Source organism: Micromys minutus (assembly GCF_963924665.1).
Source record: "Micromys minutus genome assembly, chromosome: 3".
NCBI lineage: Eukaryota > Metazoa > Chordata > Mammalia > Rodentia > Muridae > Micromys > Micromys minutus.
Window position 1 is genome coordinate 85880777 of NC_137972.1, and position 19591 is coordinate 85900367.

Sequence of the window (19591 nt, forward strand, 5' to 3'; positions counted from 1 at the left end):
AGAGGGAAGAGGAGGAGGAAAAGGAGGAGAAAGACAGGGAGGAGAAGGGGAGGAAGAAGAGGGAGAGGAGGAAAAAGAGGAAGAGGAGGCAATCAAGGTCCCACCTCCTCCTTTGAAGCCACACCTCAGTAACCTGACATTCCTCACTAGGCCCTTATCTTTTTGTCTGTTCTTTAAAATTAATGTTGGGTTAACATACACAGGGTTTCATCATAGACTCTTTATATGGGTCATTAATATTCTCATCTGATCATCTCCCCTCCTGCGTTTCCCCATGTCCCTTCCTCCTTCTCACCTCCTCAGGCTGGTACCTTTTTCTCCCCTAGTTAGTCTCCTCAGCTCTCTTGACTCTCTTATTATATGAATGACTTAGCCTCTTCATTTCCCACAAATCTACTGTCCTGAAAATTAGGCACTAGCTGTCTAAATCTCTGCTACTTTTTTACTACTTGGACATTTGGAGGCTCCTTAATATACTGATTATAGTACTGACCAATCCATGATTGTTTTTCTCCTCTACAGAAAGAGATGTGCTCAGTTTGGTAGAAGCAGGCACAAAATCAAGGGCTACACATCTGAGGCCCCATATGCTATACATGTCCGGTTGAAATTAGCTGGCCAAATGCTTCTGCTGAGTAGAAATTCAAGCTCTCTGTGGAAAAGCATCCCTTAGAGAGACTGGAGGGCTCTCCTACTAAACTCTAATGACTGTTGGGAAGTGTCCTAAGGACTGCAGATAAAGCCTAAGTGTTTTCTAAGCCATTAGGGATTAAAGAAACCCCCCCCCTTCTGTTTTTGAGACAGGGTTTCTCTGTACAACTGTGCCAACACCTGAAAATCTGTCCTTCCTTTGTCTTCCAGCTCCTGGAACATCGATCCATCGATTGACTTTAGGATTCATGGAATCCGACCAGCTGGTTAGCATAGCCTCTGTGGGTGTGCTGAGGCCCTCGTGCTGTTAATGGAGTTCTTCTCTGTCTAGCCTCACTTCCCCCTCAATCTGAGACTTGTATGGGAACTCTAAGGGGTTTGCAGCCCCTCACTGGGCAGTGTCTCTGGCCCTCACAATCTTAGTGCTTGATCTCTTTCAGACATTGCTGCTGGAGCAGATTAACTTTCAATCACCACCCTAGGAAAGAATTCAGAGATGTAGATGGTCAGCAACCACCACCCTTAGAAAGCATTTGGAAAAATAAAATTGTTAGTGAAGCTAGATCAAGATGTTCTTACTACTGGCTCTGATGTAGAAAATCTTAGGGAAGAATCTGAAGTTCAGAGAGGCACACTCTCAATAGTTAAGCTAGAGACTTTAAGGTCAGGGAACAAGAACAATGGCAGCACAAGCAGAAGTGACTCTTGCTGAGGCTGGGCTGATGATCAAGCCAATGAATTCCTGGTGCCCATTTTTGCCCTCAGCTTACTCTATATGGTTTAACAAATTTGCTGATGAATAGATGTGCATTCTGAGGATTTAAAATACAATTGGGTTGTTGTCTTTTATATAAAAGTAGAGATTTGTGATTCTTTTAAGATTTTTGTAAGATTACTTTTAAAGATACACAATAAAATAGTTGACCCTTTCTTTGTAACTGCAAATTGTTGCCTGCCAGTAAGAGAAACTGGTTGAGAAAATTACCTTGGTTGCTCACACTTTTGTAATCTATGGTAAGTTACAAATGTATGTGGGTTCTTGGGAATAATTTGTTTTCTTTTCCTGTACTATGTATGTTATTTCTTATAAAGGTATTAGGGAACGCACAGTTTTTTCATAGTCATTCACTAGAAGAAAAGTAGAATGTAATCACATTATAATTTTATATTGCTTGAAAGATTTTGCTGGGATATATAAGCCATGGGAGAAAAGAATAAAGTTTTTGGAGCATGCTCATTGAAGTTTTGCTCTATCTACCAAGCATGTATACACATGTGTATGTAAAGTGGTTGAAGCCAGCTCATTGGAGTTTGCTTCATCACCAAAAATATGTGTATGTGCATGCATGTAAAGTGGTTGAAGCTTTGCTCCATCCACCCAGTGTATGAATATGTATAAATGTATGCATATATGTGTGTGTATATGTGAAGCTGTTAGAGCTTGCTTGTTGGGAATTTGTTGAAGTTTGCTTCATTCATTGTGCACCTGAGTGTGTGTCTGTTTGTGTATGTGTCTCTGTGTGTATGTCTGTGTGTGTATGTGTGTCTCTGTGTGTCTGTGTGTGTATGTGTCTGAGTGTCTATGTCTGTGTGTGTCTGTGTCTGAGTGTCTATGTCTGTGTGTGTGTCTGTGTGTGTGTCTGTGTCTGTGTGTGTGTGTGTGTCTTTGTGTCTGAGTGTCTATGTCTGTGTGTGTGTGTGTGTGTGTGTGTGTGTGATTTCCCTCCCACCCTTTCTTCATCAGCTGGAAAAGGAATTCCTAGTTGGCACCCTAGAGAGCATCCTGGGAGGGACAGTCAGGACTGTAAGCCCACCTTAGTTTATCCTGGATGTCAAAGCTGGTCTTTGACACACTCTCTCTTAGTCACCACTTCCAAGAGGCAAACATCCACAAACCTTGAAGCCAGTCACTGTACGTTGCTTCATCTGGCACTGGTAGATAATGGGTTGAAGTTTTTACTGGAGTCTTTTAGAAGGCAGAAGAGGCTTATCAGATTCCCTGAACCCAGTGAAGAACAGGGGACTCTGATTGGGACATCTGCACCGAAGGAACCTGTCTCTACTCACTCCCCCATAACCTCCATGTCTACACAGGACAGGACAGCCAGAACAGCTCTTCCAACTGCTTGTGCTACATACAGGCTGCCTGAGCTCACACATATGCTGCCAGCTACAACGCAAACAAAAGACAGAGAGCCAACTCAGAAGCACAGAAGCCTTGGGTCTTTCTACCCTCAGCCCCTCTCTGAAAATAAAAGAATCCCAGAGAACTACAATGTCCTAAATTGAACACCAGAGAGAGACAAAGGTACAAAGGCTCCAGATCAGATAATAAAAATTATTAAATGATAATAAAGATATATATGTATATGGTACTTAAAGAAGAGAAACATAATAAACATCTTGAGCTTTATAGAATGATATTTTGAGTGATTTGAGAGGGCTGGATTTAACATTACTGCAATATTTATTCTCTCGATTTACTATGTCTTCTCAAAAGACAGCACCTTAGAAAAGGATTGGAGGAAACACTAGAGACGGAACTATGTGTTGCTTATAAGTTTCATATATTACAGAATGAAAAAAGAGAAAGACAGCCCTGACGAGATTCTCACTCTGCGATGCTGAGATTCTGGGCCCTTCCATTCCAGCTCCGAATTTGATTCTACCTCAGCTACATTGAAGCTGTTTTTTTTTTTCCTAAAGACTTGCTTCCAGGGCTTTTCCAGCTAGCTCACCCATCCCGCTTTTCAGGCCATTATAGCAGGATGTCAGCTAAGCCAAGAACTTTTTCAGAACTGGAAGGCAAAAGATGCCAGCTAGCTCTCCTCTGACTAAACCAATTTTCCTAGTTCCCTTTGGGCTGCCAAAAGGGAATTCTTTATCCCAGTTCGGCTAAAAACAGACAGTAGAAGATCATCAGCCCAGTTCCTTATGTTGGGGTGGATGGTTCTGGTTATTTTATAAATTATAGATATGTTCTTTTAAGGGATAATTTACAAATGTTGTAGCTTTGGCCAGGGAGGAAACTAGAGAGCTTAGACTCAGGGACTTCTACCTTTCCATCTTCTTCTCTATTCTTCCTTCTTAGGTAAAGGAAAGGAGGATGGAAGAGAAAAGGAGGGATATAGTAAAGTCACAGAAATTAAAGGAATAGACAAATAGAGATATGTTATCAAATTTACTCTTAAAACATTATATAGCCATATCTTACATCCTTAGAAATCTTTATAATTAATGTAAATTTAAGTTATGACTTTACATTGGTACAAAAGTTATAGATTGATACTGATTTAAGGGTTTCATTGATGTAAATTTCCTATATTGATACAGAGTTTGAAATTAACATTGCTACTCTTTGATAGAAGTTGTACCTATACAACTCATTTAAGAACACAAGGGTTAGGGAGGAAGTACATTGTGATGTTATCTCATGTTAGGTGTAGCTGTGACTTGAGTATTGTTTTAATTTGAAAATAATGACATAAGGAGAAAAAAAAAAGAATACAAGGCTTAAGGCTGGAGAGATGGTTCAGTGGTTAGAGCACTGACTGCTCTTCCAAAGGTCCTGAGTTCAATTTCCAGCATCCACAGGGTGGCTCACAACCATCTGTAATAAGATCCCACGCCCTTATCTGGTGTGTCTAAAGACAGTGATAGTGAACTCATATACATAAAATAGATAAATAAATCTTTTTTTTTTTTGGTTTTGTTTTGTTTTTTAATTTGTATTTCAAAAGCTTGGATAGCTTCAATATCCAGGTCGTGCAAAATCAGGACACATGTAAAATACCTTACAGTACATTAGATTCCCAAAAGGTACCAAAAAGTCCAGTAAATTTACTTCCATTACTGGAAATGTATGACACAAATAATATACAGTTAAAAGGTGGAAAAGGTGACCCTGGTTTCCTAAGGTACAGTTTACTCTAGGTCCAGGCTGCAGACCCTCCAATCCAGAACGAGGTAACCTGGTAACAAAATCGGCCCCCAACGCCGCTCTGGCCTCTGAGACACCACACGCTGGTGACAACAACTAGAGCTCTGGACTAGTAAACAGGAGAGTGATTTCCCGGGAAATTTTTAAATAAGATGCACATGGGACAGGCCATAAACGTTTGCCAAGTTAAATTTGGTACGTGATTGTGTTCACTCCGCCTCCAGTCAACGCGTGTGTGGTGGTCTCTCAGCAGCTCCTGCCGCCTCAGTATGACTTGTAGTTGTTCTGATGATCACCACGTCGCTGGCTCTTTCTGTAATTTGTACTACCCTGACTGTAGTAGTAGCTGGGCCGTAGCCGTAATAGCCATAGGTCGAGCTGTCGTAGAGGGCGAGCTGTCGTAGAGGGCGAGCTGTCGTAGAGGGTGAGCTGTCGTAGAGGTCAAGCTGTTGTAGAGGGTGAGCTGTCGTAGCTCGCCCACGGCCCTGCTGGTAGCCGTAGCCCTGATTCCAGCTCTGACTCTGACCTCCATCACTGCCTCGGTTCCCTCGATTGCTATTTCCTTGGCCCCCAGAGCCATACTGCTGTTGCTGATACACCTCTTTTGGCTGGGCAACCTTGATTTCGCACTTGCTTCCACTCACAGTATGGAACTTTTTCTCCAGAACTTTCTTCACATGAACAAATCTTAAAGAAAAAAAAAAGCATACAAGGCTTAGACCCAGTCCTTCTAATAACTACTTTTACAAACTGTTTAGGATGATTAAGTAACACAAATTAAGGGTCAGATAGTAAACTCATGGTTATATTAGATTCTGATCTAATTATAATAAAGTGTTTTTAATTTACTCAAATAGAAATGACAAAGAATAGTTAAGGTTTAGCAGTTCAGATATACTTTACATATATAAATAGATTCCAAAAGCATCAGAAGTTCACAGAATATTACATTTAAGGCCATCATTATTAAAAATCATGTGACTAGAGATATGTCTGCTCCTGACAGCACCCCCTTCTTGGTTCAAAAAATAAATTGAACATCAATGGAGTTGCTCCAGTTATGGCAAGATAGCCGCTGGACAAGAAGTGCCTCAATTTATCCACACACAAAAATACCATCTAGGAAAAGGACACACTGTGCAGAATAGTCCATTGATAGCTCTTCCAAGACAGGGTAAGCAGTCCTTAATATTTCTGCTTTACAAAAGTCTGTCAGATGATCCTGGGTCATAAGGCTGAAGACTGATGCTCCAACATTGTGAGGAATGAGGGACTGTATAGGTGGTCAGCTGACTCTACAAACTGGTTAACTTTTGGAAGCTCTGTTTTGGGCTTCCTATTCAGGTAATATTTAAGTTCTCAGATTTCTGATGGGATTAAAGACTGGTGTCACAGTCAACTCAAGTTGTTTAGCATTCAGAGAGATATATATTTGAGAGAATGGTTTTCAGATGGTAATACAAAGTAAAGCCAGGGCATAATTCAGGTATAGAACTGTAAGCTTTTAAGTTAGGATAAAGGTAGAGTGCTTTATCTAAATTAACAAATATGATAGACTGGGTGTTAAATGAGTCTTATGCTTTATAATTTGCATAACTGTAATGGTTCTGTTCAATTTATATCTGAAAGAAAAAAGCCTTTTAATTGGACAAAAAAAGGAAAGGTTGTGGGTTGCCCTGGTACTGTTTATATTCTAACGTTAATTCTGCTTCCTTAAGAGGGGCTGCCCCAAGTAGGAGTATCTTGTACTCAGATAATTTCATGTGAAAATTTTCCACATTCTAACTGACTGGAGCCTGTGATTGGGCCGTGGAGGGGAAAGGTGGGGCTGGGGTTTTAGAGAGTGGAAAAAGAATGGAAGAGAGAGGAAGAAGATAAAGAAAGGAGGTGGATTTATCCAAAAGCAAAATTAAATAGTTGGTAGGTAGGATTTAACAACAGTCCATTCCTACATTGCTGCTTTGATGTTAACCTCCTTCTGGACAGTGATCATGAACGCTGCTGTTGATTGAGGCTTTGAATGAAGCTGTGAGGTTAAGAAAATGGGCTGTTTGGTTTTTAAAAAGAAGAAGAAGAAGAAGAAGGGAAAAAAAAAAAGCAAGGTTTGTAGCTCACACAGAGTAGTCTTGTTTACCATGCTAAATGCTTCAAAACCACAGGGAAAGAAAATCAAGACCTGTACCCTTCACATCTTAGGGAAATACAATATGTTCCATACCAAGTTAAGTAATAATAGCTTCTCTGGGGACACTTGGTGCCAGCCACCCAAGGTGTCTTTCTTTCTTTCTGTCACAACATGAGCTTGGCAGAACATTGAGTACTGGAGACTGAGAAATAAAAAATGTGGTCTTCCCACTCACAGAAGAGGGTTCTCGAGCATCTTTGCTAGCGCAGTGTTGCTGAAAGGGTCTGTGTATGAGTCAGGCACACATGGTAAGTGGGCTGATGAGACTCGCAGAATCTATAAGCATGTATGAGTGGTGTACAACAGTGCTTTTGGGTTATTATGTGAGGGGGGCCCAGTCCATAATTTGACTTGTTTGGGTCTTTTTGATATTCTATGTTGTACTTTACCAAAGCCTGCTGTGAGCTCTTTTTATCCCTATCAGGATTCCCCTAATTTTGTGAGGGATAATTGAGGCTTTGTAGCGTGAATGTTTAAGAAACTTCATATTTCACAGTCAGAAGAAAGTGAGACAGTTGTTTATTGGCATTTGATTACAGGAACATGAGCTCACTTCTCCTGATTTCCTCCCCGGAGATGCATTTCCACGCTGTGTTTCCATCCTCCCCGTGGCTAAATCAAGACCAGAAATACAGACAGGTTGAGTTATACACTTCTTTAGGCTCCCAGACCTCTTCTTCCTAGAGCCAGCACCCATCTAGAGCTTCAGATTAAGCAATGGAAGACAGAGGTGTTATCTCTCACGGTCTTCCCGGAGCTCCTAACAGTACCTCCCTAAACCCAAACCATCAGAGGAAAAGCCATCAAACCTTCAGTATATTTAAATCTGGCCCCGGAAAATCAACATCAGAATGTGTAAGGAAAAGATGACGGGGCACCAATGAAAGGAAAAGTCACAGGGCACTAATGTTGTGAAAGGTTAATGATCCGAGTCACGGCACCAATGTTAGGGGAAGGATGAAGAGAGTGGGGGGGGGCATATGGCCCATGGAGGTGCGGCGAGGCCTGAGGGCAAGGGAGATGCCTCTGAGGGGTCCATGTTGGGAATCCCTTCCCTGAGGGACCAGCCACACAACAGTATAGTACGGAATAGAGTTTATTCAGGTCATGGGAGAGAGTTAAGAGGGTGGTAGAGGCAGAGAGAGAAGTAGAGGAGTAGAGGCCGGCCATGAGCACGTGGGAGAGAGGGGGGAAGGGAAATGGGAGAGCAAGGCTGCAAGAGCACCAGGGCAGGAGAGGCCAAGAGAGAGAGGAGGGGTCAAGCAGCTCCTTTTATAGTGTCAGGTCACTGGGGCGGAGCATACCTGGCCACTGCTGGGTAATTGAGGGGTGGGGTATACCTGGCTGTTGCTAGGTAACTGAGAGGTGGGGTTTACAGAATCCCAACAGAATGGAGATGGGGAAAAGTGAAGGAAGAAGATTCAGAGATGGCTCAGTTGCCAAGATCTAACACTGCTCCTTCAGAGGACAAGGGTGGGAGGAAGGGGGTGAGGAGGGAGTGGTGGTGGTTTGATCCCGGGCCCCTTGTGCCATTCAGCATTCTCAACTCCCCCCCCCCCCACCAAGACCACCAAGGAGCTGATTCTGATGCAAACTCTTTAAGGTCTCTTATTTACAAGCTCAAGGCTGAGCAACACCATCATCACTAGCACAGCAGGACAGGACTGTGAAGCCCTGAGTCTAATTTTAAGCAGGTATTTAAAGAGGCAAAAAGGGAGTATCTAGCCTGGCACAGTTCTGATTGGAAGCCATTATGGCCTTTACCATAATTGGCTGGTGCATAAACTTAACTTCCGCTCTCCTCCTGATTGGTGGTTGTTAGGAAGTGAAAAGCCAGAGGCGGGCTTGTAACCTGGAGTTGCAGATTTGTCAAGGAGTAACCTGGAAGCTGGTGCTAGGTACCAACTGTTAGTTAACTCCAGTTAGACCAGGTTCTCTAAGGTGGAGTCTGGACCCAAGATCTGGTTTCTCACAGCCCTCTTGTCAAGTGGCTCACAACTACCTACAATTCCAGTTCCAAGAGATCCGATGCCCTTTTCCAGTCTTCATGGGCATTGCATGTATGGGCAGAATTCCACATTCACATACACATACACACATAATCAAAAACATTTAAATTAAAATGCCTACAGGTCTAGAGAGATAGCTCAGCAAATAAGAGCATTTCTTACCCTTACAGAGGACCAGTATTCGGTTCCCAGGACCCATATGGTAGCTCACAACCATCTATAAATCTAATTTCAGGGAACCCTACGCCCACTTCTGAACTCTACGGGCACCCAGCAGGAATGTGATGTGCATACGTACTTGCAGGCAGAACACTCAACACATTAAATCAATCAATCAACCAATCAATAAAAAATAATGAAGATGTTTGATTATCACCTTAGGCTCCAGAAATTGCAGGAAATTAATTATAAGGCATACTAAAGCAAGATAATAAAGTAAGAATCTCAGAGTCTTCTCCAAATTGTACACACTTAAACTTGCAAAGGACACACGAAAGAAACAGTACCTGACATTTACCTGGTACCTGGCCAGCAATAAACATATACTCCTTTAATTCCTTCTTTCAAATACATGCATTTATGAAACAAGCACCATTAATCATTTCTTAAAGGAGCTTTGTACTTCCGGAGCAAAGAGGGAGATATCTACACAAGTCTGAGGCTCTCTCGGAGTACACGTAGGAGGGCCTAACCTCCTATGTCTGGTTTGCCTAAGCTGTGGTCTGACAGTCAGAAAACCCACACTAGGGCTTCATTCTTTAAGAACAAAACAAAAAGAAACTATCGAAACGGATAGTCAATCAGCGGAAGTCTGCAACGACTTTCTTCCCATTCCTAAACCACCACTGTACCACATTACACCCTGCTCTTAACCAGAATTCCCTCAGAATCTTTCTTATTGTCCCAATATTAATAACTACCATTAATAACACCATCTTGTGGAGGTGTACAGAGAAATAGGGATATTGGAGTTTAGAAAGAATACATGTGACAGGCAACATGATTTAGTAGATAAAGGAGGGGGCCTCCAAGCCTGCCCACAGGAGGTATTTTCTCAGAGCTTATTAGGAAAAAGAGAGAACCTTTTGAGAAAGAAGGAAAGAAGAGAGGTTAGTTTTGGACCCCCTAAAGTGCCTTATGCGCACGTGCCTGTGTGCAAAATAAAGTTGATTCGTTTTAAACTACACGCCCCAAGATGCAATTGCAATTTTCTTAAAAACTACCATTCCCGACATGCACTGCAGTTGGGGCTTGGGACGGAAAAGACCTGCAAACGTAACTGGAAAGTTTGCTTCTCAGTTACCTCGGATAAAGGAAAGTTTTAAAAAGGTTTCGGAGCATTTCCCCTGACCCCAGGAGTGGTCAACTGTTTAAATCCAGGCAATAAAGGGGAGGAGTTAAGCTGAGTCCCTCCCCTTCTCCCGGGAACTTTTTATCATTCCTAACGTGATCTAGGCTAGAGTTTGAACAGCAAGGAGAAGCTTTCCGCCCTGAACTTTCCCAATGGTTTCGGTGACCAGAACCGTGTTTGGAGAGCTGCCCTCCGGGGGAGGGACAGTGGAGAAGTTCCAGCTTCGGTCAGACCAGCTGAGTGTGGACATCATCTCCTGGGGCTGCACGATCACTGCTCTGCAGGTCAAAGACAGGCAGGGGAAATCCTCAGACGTGGTGCTTGGCTTTGCCGAGTTGGAAGGTGGGTCGAGTCCTGCCCTGCGTTGCCAAACGGCCTGTAAACAGGCCCACATACACTCCTGGTCCTGCGTGTTGGGGTTCTGTAAACCCCACCCCAGGAGTGGTCCTAATGCTACCACTGTGTACACCAGGTTCTTCCAGTCACTCACGGGACCTGGCGGAGGTCCCCAAGCTTGGGGCAGTCTAACATGGGAGCGCGTGAGCCGGCAAATGTAAGCCACTTAACAGTATTGTGTGGTTGGGGAAAAAAAATGGATCTATTCCAAATAGCTGTAGGACTTAGCCTCCCTTACTTAAGACAATCAGACTTTATCACTGTTCACGAGGAAGTCAGCTGAGACAGACCGACTCCCTGGAGTGAGCTTAGAACTGTGGGGCACAGGGTGTGTGTGCTCGAGTTCCTCTCTTGTGGTTTTCTGAGGAAGGACAATCAAAGACGGACAGGCGCCTGCTACTATCTTCTTCCTCCTCTTGTTGAATTTTCTATGAGGCCTCCTTGAGCAGAAATACCTCAGAATTTAGGCCTGGTATAAACTCATGAGACGGCTTGACTGTTGTGTCAATATAGGGTACAGTGCCTCAATGCCTTCATCTGCTCAGGAACTTGTTCTCAGTGAAAGGGGTAGAAAGAAATAAGACCTCCTAAAACATGGACATAGCCATCAAGATCACCTGGGCAATTCGGAGCTTTTTTTTTTTTTAATGGACAGGGCCTCATGCAGCCCAAGCTGGCCTGGAACTCAGTATGTAGTCAAGGCTGGCCTAGAACTCTTAATCATCCTGCTTTCTCTTCTCAACTGTTGGGATTACTGGCAAGAGACAGCGGTTTTATCTTGATCCATGCACGTGTTTTTATTTTAATTTATGCACTTAAAACTGTTAATGCCATGGATTCATTCAACAAGATAGAAAAGGGTCACTTTCAACTTGCAGTTTAGCTGGGGAGACAGATTTTTAGCCCAATAGTTCCATAATTAAATCACCGGATTGCAGATTGATTTGCAACAGGAAAAAAAAATTATATCTTAGCATTGCATGTAACCAGACAGAAACCAAAATCTGAAATAATAAGCAAATGGAGACAGAATGAATTTGCTCTGCTCAGTAATGGCCGTCAACGAATTTTGTATCCCAAAAGGAGGTGTGGGGTTCCCTTGTGGTTCCTCTTTCTACCTGCCTGGTTCTTCATAGGTTTAACTTGGCTCTTCATTTGGGGTCAGCAGGAAAACCCTGTATTATTTACTTATTTTTCTATTTGTCCCTTAGGCAATAATGTGTTCCCCCATCTTGTTAAAGTGCATTATGAGGGTATCGCTGAGGTTCCTGTTCTCTTCCTGGCTGTCTGTCTTTATGTCTTTATTGTCCCAGGGCCTCCATGACCCTGAGAAGGATTATTTTTTTCCCAGCAGAATTTCTTTGGTAACTTAATAAGGGACAGGCTGGTGGGAAGGTGTGGAGACTTGGCGAAGGTGAGGCCTGGTTCCTCAGTCTGTGTTCAGACAGGTGATGGAAGAAACTTTAGAAACTGCAGACTCACCCCTCTCTGCTAGGTGAGTAGCCCTTTTGTGGACTGAAATAAAAATCGCAAAGAGATTATTACAGTGGAGTGGAGGGAGAATCTGATATGAGGCCTAGAATTCCAGAGCCAGTAAGAGAATTAGAGGTGGCCGGTGTGAACCTGCTCTTATCCTCTGTCCCTGCCGTGTCACCATGCAGAGGGACACTTCCTACCACCCCACAGAGACATGCAACCACCCTCACTCCAGGCCACTTTCAGTTCAGAGGTGAGAGTTCAGTGGACCTGAAATAAGATCTCAAGACGTCTTTGAGATCATTATGAAATGTGACCTGAGGTGACATCCCACCCAGGTGGCTCCAGTTTCTTTAAAGTCAAGGAAGTAATAGTGAGCCTATTCGTTGTAGTCTGGAGTGAAAAGATTATCCTCACCTCTAGACAAAAGGCATTGGCTCTCCTTTATTAAGGACCCAGCAGGTCTCTTGAGCTCCCCCCCCCCCACCCGTGCTCTAACTGTGGCTCTCGCTGTTACAACCCCTTTGTGGGACCCATATCAGATGACCTGTATGTCAGATATTTTATATTGTGATTCATTATAGTAGCAAGACTACAGTTATGAAGTAGCAAGGACATTATTTTGTTTCTGGGGGTCACCACAGCATGAAGGGATTATGTCCAAGGGTCCCACCCAGCCTTAGGAACGTTGACAATCACCGCCCTGGAGCTTCTTCTCACTAAGATGCATTCCGGCTTCACCAAATCAAAGCTTTTAAAATCTTGGTGCTGTAATTTGAATGCTGAACTATTTTCAAAGGAGGTGTTGAAAGATAAACACCTGTAGATTGTTAAGCAATGCTTTCTGAGTCATTCCATTTGCTGCCTTCGAGATTATGGCAGAGGGAACCCAGGTCCCCTCGTAAAGTTCTGTTTCTCCGGTTTTTATAGACCCCCTCGTCAAAGGTAGGGGTTGGCACATTTCACAACAGGAAGTTTAGTATCTCAACTATGAAAGTATAAAATGGTTTTCTGCTACTACCTTGGTGGATTTTAGTATTCGAACACCCATTTTGGATGCTGGGCTTAAAGGCACACACACCTTTAATCCCAGCCCTTAGGAGGCAGGGGCAGTCATAGCTCTGTGAGTTTGAGGCCAGTTTGCCTGGTCTACACAGAAAGTTCCAGGACAGCTACAACTGTTACATGGAGAAACCCTGTCTCAAAAAAGCTAGAAATAAATAAAAATAAAAAGCCAAACCATTTTAGAGTGGGTCTTGTGGCACCTGATCTCTCTAGCAAGTTCTAGGACAATCAGGACTACATAGTAAGACCCTCATACGAGAAGCATAAAAACAATTCATGGGGTAAAAGTGCTTGCTGCTAAACCTGATGATCCAAATTTGATTCCACGACCCACATGGTGGAAGGAAGGAACAACAGCAAGTTGTCCTCTGACCTCCATATGTGCGCACATGGCACCTGAACACACACACACACACACACACAAGTATACAAGTAGTTGTGATTTCATTTTTTTAAGTTTGAATGTGTACATTTACATAAACAAACCGAGTCAATAATCCAAAGTAAAAGAATTTACCTTCTCTCACAAAAGCTTTGAGATATGAGGACGTGCTAATCACTGGTAATTCTGTGAAACCTGCCCCTTCTGTAACTGCCAGTCTCCCGGATAGAGTTTTATGTAAACTACTTGGACGGCAGCCATGACCACAGGTCAGGATGGTTTGACTTCTCTCTGGGAAAATGAGATCTTCTGTAGAATTCTAAAGGGGAAATTATATGTAATCATTTAGTTATAGCCTGGAAAAAATTAGTAATGTCTCCTGTGGGTTTTTCCTACTCTTTTCTTAATATCATCTGTGTGACCCACCAACAGCCATTATAACCTCTTTCAAAACCTTTGATAAGAGTACTTGCTTATAAGCCACAGGTATAAAGAGCCTACCCATACATACAATCTACCAGACTCCTTCCCTTTCATTTCCCCCCTGTTACCACCAAATACCCAGCTATTACTGCTGTGAGAGCCGTTATGGAAAGAAAAAAAAACCTTGCTGCTTTGAAGTGGGGGGTGGAGGATCTAGTTCAATGGCAGAGCACATGGCTGGCCATAAACAAACAGCACTGAGGTCCAGGTCCTGGAACGGAGCCCTGTTGTGCTTGCCTAACATGCATGTAGCCTTAAAAACCTGAATTCCACCCCTGGTGTATAGAGCGCAGGCTTTATAGTGGTGTTTGCCTATAATTCCTGCGCTTGGGGAGGGTCAAAAGTTCAAAGTCATCTTCATCAAGGTCAGCCAGGGATACCTGAGGTCGGCTCAGAACAAAACAGAAGAAAAATCTAGTTTTCGAACAGAGGGAGGAGACAAAAGGGTTCTGGTTAAAGACTGAAGACTGATCTTGCAAATGCCCAAGGGCACCGTTGTTGGAACACTGAGAACACACTTTGCCTGTCACTGTATGAGTTATTTAACGTTTCTAGACCTGTAGTGTGTGTATCTTCCCGTTGCACCCTGTGAACTAAGTCTCTAACTAGAGAACTGTTGCTTGTTTTCATCTCTTCTCCTTCTTTTGCCCCCAAATAGCTTCTTTGGCTGTGCTGGAAGTTTTATTTATTTCACTGTGCCTATCCTACCAATATGCCATGGAGATGATATCTGGCCTAATTAAAGAAAATGTCAGTTCAGAACATTTTCTTACAACCCAGAGACTGTGGTTCAATGGGTGGCGCTTCTGAGGGAAAGGAGGGAGTGACTTTACTTTAGACTTTAGGGCTCTGGCAAGGTCCTAGATTGCCTGGTGTGGGTGGCACAGGACTAGAAAGAATATGTACCACCATTAAGCATTTATTAATTTCTACTGGCTCAAGAACCTGACCAGGGTTAGTTTCTACAGCAGAGTTCACTAATTAGCATTCATAGCTTCACCTAGGAACTTTGACCTTTGGATGATAAACAAGATGTTCTGCAATTCAAAGCCTGTCCATCACACCCGAGTCAGGGGTCTGAGTTTGTCAGTTTTCTCAGTCCTGGTTTGATGGGAAGGCTTCTTACCACTTGAACTAGTCAGTGTGTTTCTTCTGTAAAAGGTGTTTCAGGGATCCTTGGGAATGGTTTTCTCCATCCTTTTTGGTCCTTTCTCGGTTTAATCTTTAGAAACTATTCATCTAAACTAAAGAACTGCAGAGTGCTTTTCTTTTCTGGGGGCGGGGTAACTGTTGCCAGAGGAGGTATCCGATGAACGGATTCTTGCAAACTCGTGAGCTCCTAGGAGCCTCGAAGTCTCTCTCTGCCACCCGACACTGCTTAGGAGAGCAGGAACTCCATGAGCATTTGTTAGCTATTTCAAGGTATCTCTGAAAAGTACATATAGCCAAACAGTTTTCAGATCACCCCCCCCCCAAATGTTTGGGTTTTTTGTTGTTGCTTTTTTCTTTTTTGAGACAGGGGGAAAAAAACATTTTTCTTTATGTTTTTGAGACTAACTGGGGTTCAGAAAAGGATGCTACAAAGTGAAGTCCTTAGCTGAAGCTTCTGGCCATCCCTAGCCCCCTGATATCCCTTCATTTTCCTCCACCAAAACAGTGCCGTGGAAAACCAGACTTCTTTCTCTTGAGGGTCAGAGAAACCAGAAACCGCTTTTCGAGAAGCCAGCCACAGTATATAGAAAAACAGTTCTTTCTCCTGTCTACCTGACTGTGTTGGCTAAGAAGAAATTCTCTGATCCTCCTTGACTAACTTCAGATCATAAGACCCCTGAGTGAGAACTCCAGACCTAGGAGAAGAGAGTCCTTCCCAAAGAGGCCAGCAAGAATCTAACAGACAAGACCTGGTGGGTTTGTTCTTTAGTCTCTCACTATTGTATTAAACCCACTTATCAAACTTTATTTTTCTATAGTTTCTTCTATACCTTATGTCAGACGTGAGCACAAAAATGGCTAGCTCATCTTGGGTCTTTCAGTCTTCAGTCTAAGTCTCTTTTGTCACAGAGTATGATCAAATGTGTTTGGTGCGCCAGTCTCTGTTAACTCACCTGACTTTTGTTATAGGCGTCAGTCTTGACCCTTAGTGAGAGTGCAGAAGAAATCACAAATGCACAAACGGCCAAAATGCACAGGAATCAAAACCAAAAAGAGGCTGTTTGGCTCTTTGGGGCTCTTTCTGGTTAACCACGATAAGGGGGTTTAAATCCACCGCTTCTAAAATAGAGGAGATTCCCAGTGCCACATGTCTATAATCCCATTTCTTGGGAGCCCAGTGCAAGAAGAGCCATAACCCAGCCTGGGTTACAGTGTGAAGCCCTGCTTAAGAAAGAAACATGAAAATCTGGGAGCACCTGCTTCCAGAGGACCTAAGTTCAGTTTCCAGAGGCTACTTTGGTTGGCTCACAATTGCTCCTGACTGTCTCCAGGAAGTTCTAAAGTCCTCTTCTAGCCTCCTCAAACATACACACACTCACTCACTAAAATAAAATATAAAAGACAACAATAATAAGAAAAGGAGGACTATTTGGGGAAGGGGACTGTATCTAAAGCTGTTTGGATATTTTCTAGTCTTTGTCTAACAGTTCTATGCAACAATTTACATAGTTTGCATACATGAATGAGTATGATATGAAATCTGTGACTTAAAAGTATATGAGAGAATTTGTATAGATTATATGTAAATGCCTCACTATTCTATATGAGGTTGTGAATATATGCAGAGTTTGATGTCTTAAAACGGTGGCTCCTGAATGGAACAACTCCTCCCCCCCCCCCATACTGAGGGAAGATTGGTAGTTAATGCTATAATTAAAAGCATGGACTCGGGCTGGAGAGATGGCTCAGTGGTTAAGAGGACTGACTGCTCTTCCAGACATCCTAAGTTCAAATCCCAGCAACTACATGGTGGCTCACAACCATCTGTAATGAGATCTGATGCTCTCTTATGGTGTGTCTGAAGACAGCTACAGTATATTTATATATAATAAATAAATAAATAAATTACAACAAAATAAATAGAAGAGTGAACTCAGAGTAGGGCGTGGCAGCCCATACCAATAATCCCAGCATTTGGGAAGTAGGAAAAGGCTTACAAGACCCTGCTAAGCTTTTCTATAAAATGAGGGTAATAAGAGTATCTTCCTTGGGGAAATGTTCCCAGTGTAAGCTGAGTGAAAGGCAGAGCCCTCAGAAAGTGTCTCAGACTTAGAAACTGTTCAGTGACTGTTAGCGTTTATTGTCAGGGGTGAAACTCCGAAGCATCACAAATTAGCAAGGAACTTGCAGAACAACAGTTACTGTCTGGCTTGTGCCCAACCAGGTGAGCAGTGGAACCTGTGATCTGTAACTTGGTCTAATCAGTTACCTGATTCAGTTCGTACCCTGAGAATCTCCTGCAACTATGGAAAAAGAGTCGAATTCCATTCTCTGTGTGGTAGTTGTACAGTACCTTGGGAAAGAAGATGAAATTCTTTTGCAGGCGGAGTTTGGGACAGGGTTACTTGTGTAGTCCTGACTGCCCTGGAACTCCCTCTCTGACCAGGTTGCCCTTGAACTCAGATATCCACTCACCTCTGCCATCCAAGTACTGGGATTAAAGACTTGGGCCACCTGCCTATCAAGGCTGGAATTCTTAATGTAAACAACAAAAACCTGTCTGCAAGAGATCCTTAATATTTTCCATTGCAAGAACATAAAGAGGTAGGAGGTGCTACAAAATGCTTATGTTCAAAGTCCTGATTTCAGTAGTGCAGCTTTACCTTGGTAGCACCTGCTCCAAAGCCCAGGAGTATTTTGTGTTCATCGAGGTACCCTGTAGCCATCGGGAGGAATATGGTAGATGTTAGGGATGGGCAGATTTTAAGACTTTGGATAAATGAAAAGTTGCAAATGCGTGTGGATGGCGTAACTCTCTTTAATGAATATATGTGGGGCTGGGTTATAATTCGGTTGGTAGAATGCTTCCTTTCCTGGTGACCTTGAGCACATCGAATCGAACAGTCTCGCTCAGGGGCCTGCACTCTCCAACAGTGACAATGTCGCCGATCTGGATATCCCTGAAACGGGACAGGTGCACAGACATGTTCTTGTGATGCTTCTCAAAGCGGTTGTATTTCCGGATGTAATGGAGATCAGTGGTCCTCTGCATCTTCATCTTCGTCACACCAGACAGGATGCGCCCTCTGATAGAGACATTACCGGTGAAGGGGCATTTCTTGTCTATGTAGGTGCTCTCGATGGCCTCCTTGGGCGTATTGAAGCTAAGACCGATGTTTTTGTAGTACCGAGGAAGTTTTTTCTTGCCGGTTTCTCCTAGCAAGACACGCTTCTTGTTTTGAAAGATTGTAGGCTGCTTTTGGTTAGCACGCTCCGTCTGAATGTCCGCCGTCTTCCCGGCAGCCTGAGAAAAGGAGAGGCGTCTTCCTTTCCTGAAAGGTGGAGGCAGGAGGATTGGTTCACCGCCATCCTGAGCTAAATAGCCAGTTTGAGGCTAGACTTGGCATGGTGGTACACACCTGTAATCCCAGTACTTGAGAGTTTGAGGCAGGAGGACCACTGTAAGTTCAAAGTTACCCTCAGTGATGTATTGAGTTCAAGGTTATTTAGGATTATATCACAGACCCCATCTCAAAAGAAGGGGTGGGGCGTGGGGAAGAGCCACCACACTGCCAACCCTGGATCTACGGGGAAAGAGGAGAGATGAGAGGCAAAGAAGAGTGTCCATTTTACCTGTCAGTCTTAGGCAATAAAAATATATGATCCATACTTTAAGCTTAAGGTAAGCATTCCATACTGTGTGTCATAATACTAGGAACATACATATGTTAAAACAATCATTACTTACTGGAATGCAGATTTAACTGGGCATTCTACGTTCCTTCTGGCAAACCTGCCATACACATTGTGTTTTGCTTAACCTTCTTTAAAGGATATTTTTATTTGCTAACTGTATGGTAATTTTGAAGTTTTTAAAAAAAAATTGTGTGGGGAGAGGGGCTAGAGAGATGGTTCAGTGGTTAAGAGCACTGGCTGCTCCCTTAGAGGACCTGGGTTTAATTCCCAGCACCTACACGGTGGCTCACAAATGTTTTTAACTCCAGCTCAGGGGATCCGTGGCACCAAAATACATCAGATGCACATACATGTGCATGCAGACAAAACACCCATACACATAAAATAAAACTTAAAAAAAAAAAAAAGTGGCTGGAGAGATTGCTCAGTGGTTAGAGCACTGGCTGCTCTTAATTCCCAGTAACCACACAGTGGCTCACAGCCATCTGTAATGGGATCTGATGCCATCTTCTGATATGTCTGTAGACAGCGACAGTGTACTTATATACTTGTTTTAAAATGGAGTGTGTCTTTCTGTGTATAACTGTGTGCATCTTTGTGTGTGTGTGTGTGTGTGTGTGTGTGTGTGTGTGTGTGTGATTGGGGGGGTACATGAGCCCCCACCAAGACCAGAGTTGTCAGGTCCTCTGGAGCTGCAGTTGCAGCAGGTTGCAGAGCCACCTGATACTGTTCTCCGAACTGACTGACCTAGGATCCTCTGTAGGACAGTACGGATTTTTAACCAGTGAGACATCTCTCCAGTCCC

At 43.2% G+C, this 19591-nt stretch overlaps 1 protein-coding gene across 1 annotated transcript in view; it reads left to right on the top strand.

Annotated features, from left to right (window-relative positions):
• The first annotated feature begins 10105 nt into the window (after positions 1-10105).
• Positions 10106-19591, top strand: part of GALM (galactose mutarotase) — a 51437-nt gene continuing 41951 nt past the window's right edge. The window contains exon 1 of the mRNA XM_080913943.1: positions 10106-10478. Coding sequence (XP_080770069.1) covers positions 10289-10478 — 190 coding nt within the window. The 5' untranslated portion in view covers positions 10106-10288. The remainder of the gene's footprint in view (positions 10479-19591) is intronic.